At 37.3% G+C, this 13,629-nt stretch overlaps 2 protein-coding genes across 3 annotated transcripts; both read right to left on the bottom strand.

The window, feature by feature from the left end:
• Positions 1–932: 932 nt before the first annotated feature.
• fblim1 (filamin binding LIM protein 1) lies at positions 933–6,472 on the bottom strand. Of its 2 annotated transcripts, none has more exons than XM_055025755.1 (8): positions 6,348–6,472; positions 5,821–6,173; positions 4,275–4,420; positions 3,416–3,509; positions 3,170–3,339; positions 2,388–2,566; positions 1,786–1,906; positions 933–1,677 (listed from the first exon to the last, which is right to left on the bottom strand). In XM_055025755.1, the coding sequence occupies exons 2-8, from the start codon at positions 6,143–6,145 to the stop codon at positions 1,567–1,569; spliced, it is 1,146 nt and encodes a 381-aa protein (XP_054881730.1). In that variant the 5' UTR covers positions 6,146–6,173; positions 6,348–6,472; the 3' UTR covers positions 933–1,566. The 2 variants fall into 2 exon arrangements, with proteins under 2 accessions (XP_054881730.1, XP_054881737.1); XM_055025762.1 differs by having other exon boundaries at positions 4,275–4,369.
• Positions 6,473–8,121: 1,649 nt separating this feature from the next.
• LOC129356124 (transmembrane protein 82-like) lies at positions 8,122–13,620 on the bottom strand. Its single transcript, XM_055025735.1, has 6 exons — positions 13,473–13,620; positions 13,320–13,392; positions 13,057–13,249; positions 11,698–12,115; positions 9,537–9,721; positions 8,122–9,453 (listed from the first exon to the last, which is right to left on the bottom strand). Exons 1-6 carry the CDS (start codon positions 13,558–13,560, stop codon positions 9,355–9,357), a joined length of 1,056 nt encoding a protein of 351 aa, XP_054881710.1. The 5' UTR covers positions 13,561–13,620; the 3' UTR covers positions 8,122–9,354.
• Between the last annotated feature and the right edge of the window lie 9 nt (positions 13,621–13,629).

Below are 13,629 nucleotides of genomic sequence, written 5' to 3'. Positions count from 1 at the left end.
TGATCAAAATACCACTAATTTAATGCTTAAAAATTACAACTACCAAAAACTGAAGTTATGTGGAAATTCTTGGATTTTAAAGACCAAAAAAGAAATAATTTATATGAATAATATAATTACAAAACAACAAAATTAGGCAAACGAAACATTTTTCCAAATAAATTCATTCAAAGATAAAACTTACGGTAGTTTAACAAAAACTGTTGTAATTTGTAGGTGTGTGTTTGTGTTTGGTGCATTTTTGGTTAAAGCAAGCTTGCTTTTCATTCATTGAAGTGACCAGAGTATCCAGAAATGTTATTCAATAAAATTACTCAAGTAAAAGTCAAAAGTTATTTTTCACTCTTATAATCTTAGCTAACCCTGCCTCTCTTTGTGAATCTCAGTTCCTGTTTTATTTTGGTAGGCTGTGTTCCATTTACTTCCTGTTTTCCTGTTAACACTCTTTCTTGTCAAATGTTGGCTTGATACTTTGAGTCATTCTAATGCTGGGTTGTGCTCCGTTTTGGGTTTGTTTGCTTTGCTTTGTTAGCTTTTCTATAGTCTTAAGTATTCATTGTCACATTACATTCAGATTTTGGACTCACCTCATTTCCATGCCACTAATCACCTCCTAACAATTAATCCTCCTGTTTTCAGTCATTCCTTGTCAGAGCATTTCTGATCTCTGCCCGTCCCTCGTTGCTTACATTGCCAGTATTCTCCACTTCCCTTTCCTGTCTCCTTCAGTGCCTGAAAGCCTGTTTTTCTCAATAAATACTCTAAAAATGAAGAAAATATGCATGCAACATCTTTAAATAATGATCATCGGCCAGAACAGCAATATAAATATCAGCTATTGAAGTTGGCCTGTCTATCCATGTCTGAAACCTAACAAAAGACATTTGTCTACAACTGGTCATAGTTTAAAAAAAATCAAAACAGCGAAACCGTTTTTCTCAAAAAAAGATTTATTTTATTTTTTACATATTTCAAAAGATATGTAATTCCAGAAGCCATTTTGAGATATAGAAATAAAAATAAAACCCATTTATTTAAAAAGCTGAAACAGATTTGACAAATCAGGATGAATAATGCAGGCTCTGACCTGTTTACTGAGGAATCTTTCTTTTTATCTGCTGTTTTGATCTGTGCTTTGTCTTAACCTGTTATATGATTATGTACTAAATACATTTATATACTGAGGGTGCAACATTTCCAATTCATGTATGTATCTTAGAACCTAATTTAACAGGCTATATATTATGTTACTTTAGTTTTTCTATAAATGCTTAAAATATATATATTTTTTGTTGTACAAGGCTAAAAAATCCAGATTCTACGAGTTTGTTACAAACAGTTTTTGCAAAGCCAGTTGCATAAATATGTTCATTTTTATCTCGAGTGCAAAATGATCAAGTATAAAAGAAAAGTTGATTTGTATTTCTCTGAAAGCCTGACAAATTGGAAAGAAGTTAGATGCGTCATCAAAGAAAGCATTGTGACGTATGCTTTCCTGTAAAGGCACATGTGAATCGTTGGGCTGAACACTCAGTTTTCTCTTGCTTGCAGCGAGAACAGGTGATGTTACTGCTGCCCAGAAACCAGGATGACATGGCAGGCTTTGCACAGCATTTTCCCTTCCAAAGGATAGCAGCCGTGCTCGTTTGGTTCAGGGGAGAGCTGGATGCCACAGTCCTGCAGAGAAGAAGAAAGACATGCCGGCTGCAGAATAACGTGCATCTGCGTATTTACATGTTTGTGAGTAAGTCCATTCAGGAGACTGTCTGCAGAGTAAATACTTACCTCACATCTGTAGCAGTTCTCATGGTAGGAGCGCCCCAGACACTCAACAGTGTAGCTATCAGTACCGTCTTCTTTAGGAATGATGAGCTGGTCACAGGCACTACACATCGGAGCATATTTTCTGTATGCAAATAGTTTTGAATTAGAACATAAAAGTGGTGTAAATGAGAGAAAACATCATGTTTTACACACTGAAATAATTAAGTGGTAGTAAGTTAAAACATCCATCACAAAGTAGTGTATAATTGTGATCCTTTTTCAGAACTTGCATACATTTTTTTGGAGGGTTTTTTCAGACCTTCTGAGCTGGAAATAAAAAATAAAACCTTGATTTTCTCCCTCATGATAATGAAGCTGAAGGTCAGTCAGATTGAAGGTAAAACATTTTTGAATGACATGTTTCAAGTTGTCAACACATTATGTAAACACCTTGGCAGACGTTTGGGTTTGCCTCTTCCAGCTTTTCACATTCAAAGACTGAAAGGTTTCACTACCTGTAAAATTCTTTTACAAGGTACAAGGATTTTAAACAAAACATTACAGGGCCTGCAACACATTCTTGTTGCTAATAGCACTTGACGTAATTGCTGTTTTTTTCTTACCTGTAGTAGTCCTGCAGACAGTAAACTTCACCAACCTCCCCCTGAGCAAAAGCTTGTGCTCCAATTTGCTGGTTGCATGTTGTGCAGGTGAAACAGGAGGGATGGTACGTTCGCTCTATTGCACGGATTATCTGGTCGGTGATAATCTCCCCGCACGTCCAGCACAGCTCCAAACTGGCCTAAAACACAGAAAAAGATGCAGCACCGACTAATCATCAAGCCCTAATAAGTCTTTATAACAGAGTTATTAGGTCTAATAATAACCTAAGAAGTTATAATTCAATGCAAGTTAGCTATAACTTGCATTTTTTTTTTAATTTTTAAAATCTGGATCCATAGTTCTCCAAAATGTAATGTAAATGTCTTTCAAAGTTTTTTTTAGACTTCGACGGCTTTTTCAGAAATAAAATTTGAATTCTTTGTCTCTGACCAGTAGAGTGTATGAAACAGCGTCTGCTTGAAAAAGTGTTGGATTTGAAACATCATCCACTCCTTTTGTTGCTGTTGTGACTTTTTAACATTGATGAACAATATATACTACCTCCTCTGGGAGATTAGCTCACTAATAAGACATTTTTTCCACTTTAAAATAAGACAGTATTGACTTAATCCAGGCTCCAAAATTTCTCTAAAAAGTTACTTGTACATTATATATTTGCCCAGAAACTAGACCAAATTCTTGGTACGACTTTGTGTTTTTGCAGAGTAGAAATGGATTCCTTCAGCCCCATTGCTAATTAACCTTGATTTATTTTCTTGGAGGTAAATGAGCGATGACCCACCTGATAGCAGTCTTCACACAGAGGGATTCCTGCCTTGTTGTAGTACTGCTTCCCGGCCAGGGGAACGTGGCAGGATCTGCACTGGAAGCAGCCCTCGTGGTAAATCCTGTTCAGGGCTTCTATCGCAGGTTCAGAAAAGCCCATGGGTTTCCGACAGAAGCCACATAAATCTGCACAGTTGCAAATATTACAAAAGTTAAGATCAGACAATGATTCATGTTAAACTGAAAGTGTAAATCTTGCAACCTTTGCTCTCTGTGGTCACTTCTCGGCTCCTTCTGTGAATCTCGTTAGTTTCTTCATCATGTTTTGAGCCTCTGGTTGGTGAAAATGCGCTTACCTGAAAATGTAATAAATAATTAATGCAAAAGGAAACTAAGACTGAAAAAAGCACTTGAAAAACACAATTTATTAACAACATAGAGACTCAAATATCTGTCCTGGTCCAGTTTTTCTTAAATGATGTTCTAAGTCTTTTTTTTTGCCAACAGTGATTTTTTTTTTTTTTTTTTTTGGCCTGAAACATCTTTTGGAAAGAAAGAGGTTTTTTTTTAATCTATTTATTTATTTATTATAATTTTTAAAATTATTATTTATTTTATTGTTATTTTTACAAAAAAATCACTTCTGGCAAAATAAAAAATATGCAAGCCATTATTTTGGGAAGGTCACAACATATAAATGTCAACAAACTATGAATTATTCTGTTGTTCTAAATCTATAAATTGTGTCAAATTCTCCACAGCTGCAGATGAGGTAACTGTAAATCTCGTGCATCTGAAAACGTGCAGGAAAAATCTGGACAATGAAGAAAATTGCAGGAAGACTTTCAAAGAAAAACACACAGACCAGTAAAACAATGGATCTTCTGTTGCGATCTCTTCCCTCTTCCTTGTCTTTTGTTCCATTTTATTTAGTCCAGACAATAATAAAACAAAATGTTTTGAAGTACGCTATTGTGAGGAATTTTATTTTGTTTTCTTCTCAGTTTGCTGTTTCTCCAAGACATGAGTTTGTTAGACTTTGCGAGACGTTAAAAAAAAATCACCAGTATTAGAACTGTATATTATGATGTGAAAAACGAGGTTTTAATGGGATGCGATACCTCTTTGTTGGAAACTGGAATCTGGTCAGGACTCTGTGGATGGAGGGGAGACGTCAGGGACGGAGGAGGAGGAGGAAGAGGAGGAAGAGCTGCACCTTCAGAGAACGATGAAGGTAGAACGTCAGGAGGAGGAGGAGGGAAAAACTCTGTTTGGGAGTGAAATCAACAAAATCAGATTTACTTTATGGAAGAAATGGTTTTATTGGATAGGAATTAACATGACACTGTCATAAACATGAAGGCGTCTTTATGAATGTTGTCATGAATAAATAATAACACTTTTGATGGAAAGTTGATATTTATAATGGACTTTTAATAAAATTTTGTATTAAAAATTCATTATTTACTGAATGACACGTCATGACAGCATTCATACATACATAAAGACTCTTTCATGTTTATGACAAGTTGTTATAAACATGACACTTCAATAAATGTTACAGATGAAACCACCCAAAAATATCATCTTTAACTATTTGCTTTCTTTTTCTTTTTTTTTTTTAAACATTTGTAGGTTTTAAATATTTGCCAAGTTGATGTTGTTGTCTCTGCCTTTAGAGCACAATTCTTTTTATTTTTTTCAATGTGGAAACAAAATAATACTAATACAATTTTCAGTCTTACATTTTTAAATTTAATTTTTGAACTTTACAGTTATTTAAGATTAGAGAGCATGGGGACCTCCTGAAACTCAGCAGTGCATAAATAAAACAAAATAAGTAGAACCACGTCTATCCAGCGACTTTTACTGAAAAGCTGACTTCGCTGCATCCAAATTAGATTTTAATTAATTTATAAACCTCGGCTAAATTTAGTTTCATGACAGAATAAATGTATTCAACAGAGCTTAAGAGAATTTGAGAAGCAAATATCAAATAAAGTTTTGGATCTATGATAAATAACATCCCTTTCCCACCAAAAAAAGAAAAGAAATTAAGTCTACTTTATTTGCTTCACTGCAAAACACAAAATCTTACCTAATATTTTTGGTTGAGTTTATTTAGCAAATATCTTAGTTCTCTTGAAATTAGACAAACCTAACTTAAAAGTAATGTTTCAGCTTGTTTTAAGTGAATAATTGCTTGATTTTGATAAAACTGTACCAATTTCACTGGCTAATTATTTAATTTAAGACATAAGAAAAATGTCTTGTTGTAAATCAGTAATATTTAAGAATTATATACTTAAAACAAGCTGCTATATTTTGCAGAAAAGTTACCTGTAAGCAAGTTTTGTCTTTTTTTAAATGTACAAAAATATTTGCAATTGAAACTAGACCAAAAATATTTGTATTTTTGTAGTGTAGATTATAGTTTTATTGTTTTTCTTGTACTTTGGAAGATTTTAGCGTAAAGTTTGGACACCCCTGCTTTGATTAATGTCTGAAATGTTTTCCAACATGAACTCTTTTCTGTGCAGAACGCCAGAGGAGGTTTGGATTAGGAACCTCTGCTTCCTAAAGCAGCTTTCCGAGTGAAACCGTTGGGATCCAATGAAGGCTGAAAATGAGGAACAAACACTTTAAAACAAGCTCGGTCATGAATACCTGAAGAGCTGCTGTTTTTCTCCTGCACCTCAGCTTTGGTGGCTCCTGTTGGGGCAGGTCGGGGTTGACTCTGAGGGACGGACGCTCTGGCCCGGGGCCCCGCACCGGTCCAGTTTCTGCCAGTGTTAGTGGGTGACGTCTCCTCTGCTCTCCGCCGGAGGGAGGAGAGGTCATCACCTGCAGCGCTGTGCTGCCTGTCTGGGCCGCTGTGGGTGCGGAGGGCCGGCTGCTGCTGCTGCTGCTGTGTCACGGTGGCTCGGTGAGGGGACGACAGAGTGATGAAGACGGAGGAGACCATCCTTTTCTGTGGAGCTGCTGATGCCATGGTTGAGTGAAACCCTCATACAGCCTGACTGCAGCACAGACCAGAGGTCATTACCAAGAGAGAGAGAGACAGGTTAACGCCCTCAGTCAGCATTAAGAGGCTGTTCACTTTCCTCCTCAGAGGAATAATCACACTTTCAGCTTTCATCAGACACAATGAATGGTTCAGAGGAAGGAATCCAAATCATCTGGCTCCAGCTTACCTGGTACAAAAGGAGGCGTGAAGTCAAGTCTTTATCTTTTTCTTCTTTGGTCTGGATATCAGAGTTTCTGTTTTATTTCCACTCCCATGAGCTGCCTGTGAGAGAAGACTTTACTCCGGTGGAGAGGGGCGCCTATCTGCAGAAAGCCACTCCTTTTTCCTCCTCTATCTCCCTCCCCTCCCCAGCTCTGCCGTCTGCCGACCCCTCCTCCTTTCTCTGGCTGAATGACAACCCAGCCTCCCTCCTGACCATAAAAAGTGAACAGTTAATCTCTGGCAAAGTGCAGTGAAAAAAAAAGAGAGAGAGAGAAAGAGAAAGAAGAAGAAAAAAAGTCATGACACATTCATCCACTATGAAAACTTGGCAAACACTGGAACAGTCATACACTCACTCAGATGCATGTACGCTCACACAGAGTTGTGCAACGTGCAGTTGTCCCAACAGCAGTGTTTTTACAGTGTCATAAAGGGTTTTTCACCCTGACATGGACACGCAGACACACAGCCAACTCCCATTTTATTATCTATCCGGATTGGACCGTACCTGGTGCTCACAGCACCTCTGACTCTCCTCTGTTTCGTCTCTCCTGTACAGCTCTGCCTTATTGTCCTCTTAACCTTATTTTCACTACCTCCCTCATTGGGTCTGCCTCCTTTTTTTTCTTCTTCCCCCTCTTTCCTTCTTCCCTTCCCCCACATTATATCACTTTTGGACTTGACTCACTATCAGTATCTTATGGCATTAGCAGCCTTTGGCCCCTGCAGAGCTCCACTTTGGGACACACCATTTGACGCACTCAAACTTTTCCTGGTTATCAGCATCTCTGCGCTTTGTGGCGTTTTGATGTGTGGAGCAATCAAAACGCCGGACTGAATCCGTCATATCAGGGCTGCTGATCAGCAAATATTATGGCTACTTTCAAAAGTCTGTGACGTCCACTCCGCTCCTTCAAAGCTAAAAAAGGGATGTTGGAAACCGAGCAGATTTGGGGGCGTGCAGAGAGGGTTAACAGGAGATGGCGATGAGGAGAGTGATGGGGGTCTCTGTTGTTCCAGCTCTGTGGAAAGGAATGCTGCGGTGATGTCACGGCTGCAGGAGGGAGCATGCCCACGGATGATACAATCCCAGGGCCTGCAGGCTCCGCCCCCTTACAGCCCAAATCCTCATTAAACCCTGTGAACCTCCTTCTGCACCCTGACTTTTCATTTCTGACCTGCCGTCAGAGCAGAGTAGCTTTTCACCGCCTTTTGTTCCCTCAACACCCAGGAAAGGACTTTGTTTGTTGAAAACAAAATTATATAATTATTAAATTATTCTCACTAATTGTAAATGGTGTGACATAGAGATGCAAATTTTTTAATCAACCAACGTCATTGCAATTTTTTCATAACTACACACTATTTATGTTAACATTTTGCCCTTTATTCTGTTTTTATTCTGTATTTTATATTCTATCGTTGTGTGATTTCCTATCACTTTGCTGCTGTTGCACAGAAATAAAGGATATTTGTATTTCTAAAATCCTAAAAAAAATTACAAAGGATTTGTGGAGTAAACAAATCTGGTATAAACAAATCTGTTGCTCGTCTACGATCCTTCTCAGTTGGATTTTGGTGTGTACTTTGACTAGGCCATGCTTTTTAAAATTCTGTCGTGGCTATGGAAACGTGGTTAGGGTCACTGACCTGATAAAGGTGAACCTCTGTTCCAGTCTCTAGTCTTTTGCAGCCTGTTCCTGCTGAAGTAAAGGATCCACACAGCATAAAACTACTGTACTTTATTATTATTATTATTATTATTATTATTATTATTATTATTATCAGTCTTTACATTTTCTCTTCATTGCTACTTACACATATTTCTTTCAAGTAGGAACATACAGTTGTTTAATCACAAATACATTTACTCTTTGCTGAAATGTGGTGAATTGATTATTGAAATAATTGTTAACTGATTTAGTCATTGATTAATCATCAACTGAAGGATACAGACTTTTAAAATAAAAATTTCTGAAAGAACGACATTCTCAGAGCAGTAATTAAACCAAAAAATGTACAAAAATCTTATACATTTTGCATTTAAGTAAAAAATATACCTGTCTGTAAATGTATTCTACCCAAAGCGGCATAGCTGTATCTTCACCTGCTTCTTTTGTTGTATTTATAGTTTTATACAAAAAAAGCTTTAATGAAAAATCTGCAGAATGTGAAGTTAAACCTGATTGATTGCTACAATAATAATGACTTGCAGCCTTAGATTGCATAAATTGCTCATTGTAATTTTCTCAATGATTCTCATCTCTGAGTGAAAATAAATTATAGTTATAAAAGGAGGCCCACATCTGTTTGTATGTATGATAATGATTGTCCCCTGGGAAGGTGAAGAATTCGCCTCAGATCGATGATGACAGATCAATTGACCGACTGAATGTACAGTAGCATAATTCAGAGCTGCGGTAATATCCGCTACTCCTGGAAAGACAGAATAGCCCTTTGTCCCGTGTTATTTTACTGCTAAAAACTTGGATATTGTTGTTTTATGAGAAAGTTTCTCATGAAAGCATCTGGTCCTGCAAGATGCTGGGCAAGAAATAAGATTAAAAGGTTTTCCTGTGAGCTCATGTAGTAGAGAAAAAGTTGATAACATGTGGGAGCAATCAGGGAACCATGGAGGTAGAGCGAGACTTCAGTGACGGTATGCTTAAGAATTTCCTTTTTCTGCAGAAATATTCAAAGGTGAATTGTGTAAAAAAGTCACGACTTCAACTAAAATAAATCTGGTGCATGCATTCAGAACGTTTTTAGTTTTTTATATGTTTTCATGTCCATAAGAAGTTTGACTAAGATATAAGACTTAAGAAATTTTCAATAATTCTTTCAGCCTGAAAGGAAACAGAAATGTTTTCCTTTGGCTACCAACTACATACTCAGAACTATCTCCTTCTCCTTCTTGTCCAAACTTTATTTCAGATACCACTCACCAATTCAAAACTAAATTCAGAGCATTTCTAGAAACACTGAGCCCGTTCCTCTGACTCACGATGGTGTGTTCTCATGTTTGACCTGTGGCAGGTCTTCTGTTTGTCCTGGTTGCTTTCTCGTTCTTTCTGAAAACAAACAAGACAAGTTTGAGCAGTCACTTTTAAGTTCCTCATAATAAGGCCGTTGAACAATCCAGGACAGGAAGGACCTTTAACGCAGCCTGCAGCAGATCCTCAGAGGGCAGCAGACAGACTCCTTCTCCCAGGAAAGCGACGAGGATGTGGAGAACGTCTGTCCAGTTTCCCACTGCCAGCATGAGAACCAGCAGGCCTCCCAGTCGCAGCGCCACGGTGCGCAGCAGGGTCTCTGTGATGCTCAGCCGATGTTGTTCCTCTGCAGATAGAAAGAAAAATTCATTCAGCTTCTGTGCACCACAAATCTGGAACAAACGTCCAGAAAACTGCATAACAGCCAAAACACTGATGTCCTTTAAACGAAGACTAAAGTCTGATTTTTAGAGTTGCTTTTGAAACATAATGAATTAAAAACTGACCTACATCTCTGATGTATTTGATTTTTTTTTAAATCAAAGTGTAATGTTTGTTCAGTTGCTGAACAAACAAGTTTTCTTCATGACTTTGTAATTTTGTCTTTTTATTAAGTAAAAAGCACCTTGCATTGCAATGCAAATAAACTTGATTTATTGATTTGAAAAGTGGTTCAAGGTGTTATTTTTTGTTACTATTAGTTACCTAGTTAGTTTAACATGCTTATTTAAATAACCGGTGCAGACATTTACTTCCTACGAAGCTTTTCCTAATCAGATGTTTTCTGTAAATGTTGAAAACCCTCAAGGCCATCAGCTAATCTTGAGTATGGATGAATCTTCAACTGGATGCTTTCCATAAAAAAAAAAACATTTTTTTTTCCATAAGTTCAAAAAATAACCCAACTTTAGCATCTCCGATTCAAATATTTTCTTACACAAACCAAATGTTAGCAAAACTTGTCGCTAAACAAGCACAAACAATTCAGATATTTAACAAGTTTTCTAAAACTGTAACCAAGTAAAACTGTACTATCAGCCAACAGCTTCATGAATGGCAGATGATTTATTTTCACCATTTTTTTTTAAATTAGCTAAAAAGTTCAGCATTCCTGTCATAAACCAATACAAAACAAATCCCACTTCTTTAACTATGGTCCGGTTTCCATTTTTGTGTGTTTTGTAAGCTAACTGTTGGTTGGTCAATTTGTTAGCTTCGCCAGTGCAAACAATCTAAACATTTAAAAGTTTTTCTAAAATGTTCTGAATCGTTAGCCAACAGTTTTAGCTGTTAGCATTCTTTTAGCATGCATTTCATACAGGAAGCTAAAGAATAGTTAGCTATTGGCTAATTAGTCTTAGCAACCCATTTTCATAAGCTAGACTGCGCTTAGGCCCATTTCTTTTAAATTTAAGAGGGTATTTTATTGTTGACCTAGCTTCATTTCCTCAGTTATGGCTTTTCATCTACAATGGTTTTAACTGCAATAAAAAAAATATAACTTTCATACTTTATTTTGACTAAAACTTCCAATTGTTACCACATCATATCTGGTTTGACTTTCAGTGAATACTATTTGAATATACTTCTTAAATAGTTATATATTTACTAATTTCTCCCCACTAATGCTCATTCATTTCAATGTATTTACCTGAACTATCTTGACAATATGTTTCCTCTGCTTTGCAATAACTCATTTTAGGTTTTTCTTACTTTTTGTATTTGTGTAGATTCAGATCCTGACATAAATTTGTTTGTTTGTTTAATTGCAATTATTCTATTGCTATTTTTCACTTTTTGTATTTTTATAGTTTCAGACTCTGTCAATCAGCTGTTTTTAATTGCTATTTTTTTAAGCATATCTTTCTAGTGTGCACACTAGAACAGGGATAAACAACTTTTTTGATCAGTAGAGCCTTATTCATTGGTTGGATGTTGTTTTATTATTAACAAAATCCAACCAATTTAAAGCAGAAAAACCTACATGAACGTTTAAAAAATACTTAGCAAAACTGACTAAATGTTTATGTTGTATTTTATTCCAAATACCAATTTTTAGAAGGAAGAAAACATGAGAATCTATTTATTTCCTTCGCTGGAAAGTTTATTTTATCTGTATTATTCTGCTGTGGAAATTTTATGCAGATTTTGGATGAAAACACTTTAAATATAGCCAAAAACTACCCTTTCAAGTTATCTTTATATTTAAAAACACTACTCAGTTCTACACTGTTTTGGCTGACGTCATTGCGAGACAACGTGAGGAGCCACGCGTGGCTGCAGATCGCAGACGATCATCTCTTTGATCAGGATCATCTTCACCTTGGTTGTAGGCCACCAACATGGTGTAGCAGAGAGTGAGTAGAGTCCAGAACTTCATCGCGTCCTTCTGGGATAAGAAGTGCTCGTAAACCGTGGTGGTGGAAGCCACAGCTGCTGCGCCAAAGGCCAAGATAACCACCCTGCGAAGCGAGGCCAGCATGGTGTGTCCAGAGGTTAGGAGGTTGATGCACTTCCCGCAGTAACCATCGGTCCTGTGCAGCGGGAACAGCCTGGCCACATGGCGCCAAAGACCGCTGCTGTAGCTCGCAAATGCCCAGCTGAGCGCAGCGGCCAGGAGAAGGCCGAAGGAGCTGTGCAGCGCCCCCTGGTGGATGAAGGCCAGAGTGCAGGTGAGGCTGCAGCCCAGAGAGAACTGGCTCTGGATCAGGAGCAACTCCAGAGCTCTGGACCCGACGCCCTGAATTCAGACAAAACAAGGCCGGAAAAGAGTCCAAACGTGAGGCAACCAAAATGTGTTTTGTTTTTGGAGCCATTCATACATTTGTTATTTTTGGTGCTTTAAAAACTTTTCTGATTAAATGTTGATGTTTTGTGGATCCTGTTTTAATCTGGGGTTGTTGGAGTTGGTTTTGGGTTTTGTTCATTTCTGTGTTCCTTAATTAATTTCCTTTGATTAGATCAAACAAATTTCTGCTTTTCTTTGGTTTTTCTAGTGATTCTAGTTTATTGTGTTAATTTCATGTCTAGTTATTCTTTATTTGTCTCCATTTTATTTAATCTTATTTATCAGGGTCACACAAATCTTGTATTTAATTTTCCTTACCTACAAAATTAGTCGCTTTGATAAGTAAATTAAATTAAATCCAAACCTCCTCAAATTTTTCTGTATGTTTGTTATGCTTGCCACTTTTCAGAGCTGAAATGTCTAATCTCTTCTTTTCCACAACAGTGCAATAGATTGATTTTTGACCTGCAAGAGAAACATATCTATCAAAATACAGTCTATATTTATGACTACAGGGATATAGTCACAAGTTAAATAGAGCAGGATCCTTTAAAATGCTTTTCAAAATAAATTTTGTTGTTATTTTTCTAACTTACTCCCAAAAAGGCATAACTTTATTACATTTCCATAATCAATGTAATAATGTTCCTTTTTCCTTCATGCATTTTGGACACAAATGTAGAGAATTAGTATTAAATTTATTCAGTTTCACAGGTATAATGTGTATTTTCACAGTATATTCTTATTGTACTAATCTACTGCTTTGATTCTGAGCTTTGGTGAAAGTTTAAATCAACTTTTAAGGGGTAATTTTCCCTCCTAACTCCTCACTCCCTGTCTGAATAGTACCACAGTTTTCTAGTTTGTGCTTTTTGTGAATTTTGTGAACTCACCCGTCTGGCGGAGGCCAATGCAGAAACGGCTCTGAGGGAAAACTCCAGTACGATGAGAGAGGAAACCCTGCAGCCCACCAGAGAGAGGACGCCGGTCAGACCCCAGAACTGGACCGCCGCTCTCCATTTCCTCCTCAGAGGACTTGTGGAGGAAGACGACCTCCGTCTGTGCCCACTTTGGGTGTCAGGATCTCTGAGCGCAAAGGAAATTCAAAATAATTAAAGGAAACTTTAAATATTTTCCTTTTCTACTGTAAACTCACCTGCACGCTTGAACGAAATTGTGAACTCTAATCAGATTATAGAGGACTGAAACTCCACAGGCTCCTACCAGCCCTACAATAAAAACATCACATGAAAAAGAGGAAAAATACATCAGAGTAAAAAGTGTTAAAATGAAATCGCTATGGCCTCACCTTTAAGAAAACAATCAACTGGATTTGAATCGAAAGGAGTCCACTGAAAAATGTCCAGGATCCAAACGAACGGGGAAAAGATGTTCATGTTTCTCCTAATTCCTCTTAAACGCAGAGCAGGATTTTCCACTCATGCCGACTGAACGCTCGCCAGCAA

Source organism: Poeciliopsis prolifica, unplaced genomic scaffold, assembly GCF_027474105.1.
Source record: "Poeciliopsis prolifica strain line A6 unplaced genomic scaffold, Auburn_PproV2 SCAFFOLD003, whole genome shotgun sequence".
Lineage (NCBI taxonomy): Eukaryota > Metazoa > Chordata > Actinopteri > Cyprinodontiformes > Poeciliidae > Poeciliopsis > Poeciliopsis prolifica.
Note: the sequence above shows the minus strand (reverse complement) of the source record. Positions and strands in the feature narration are given on the sequence as shown.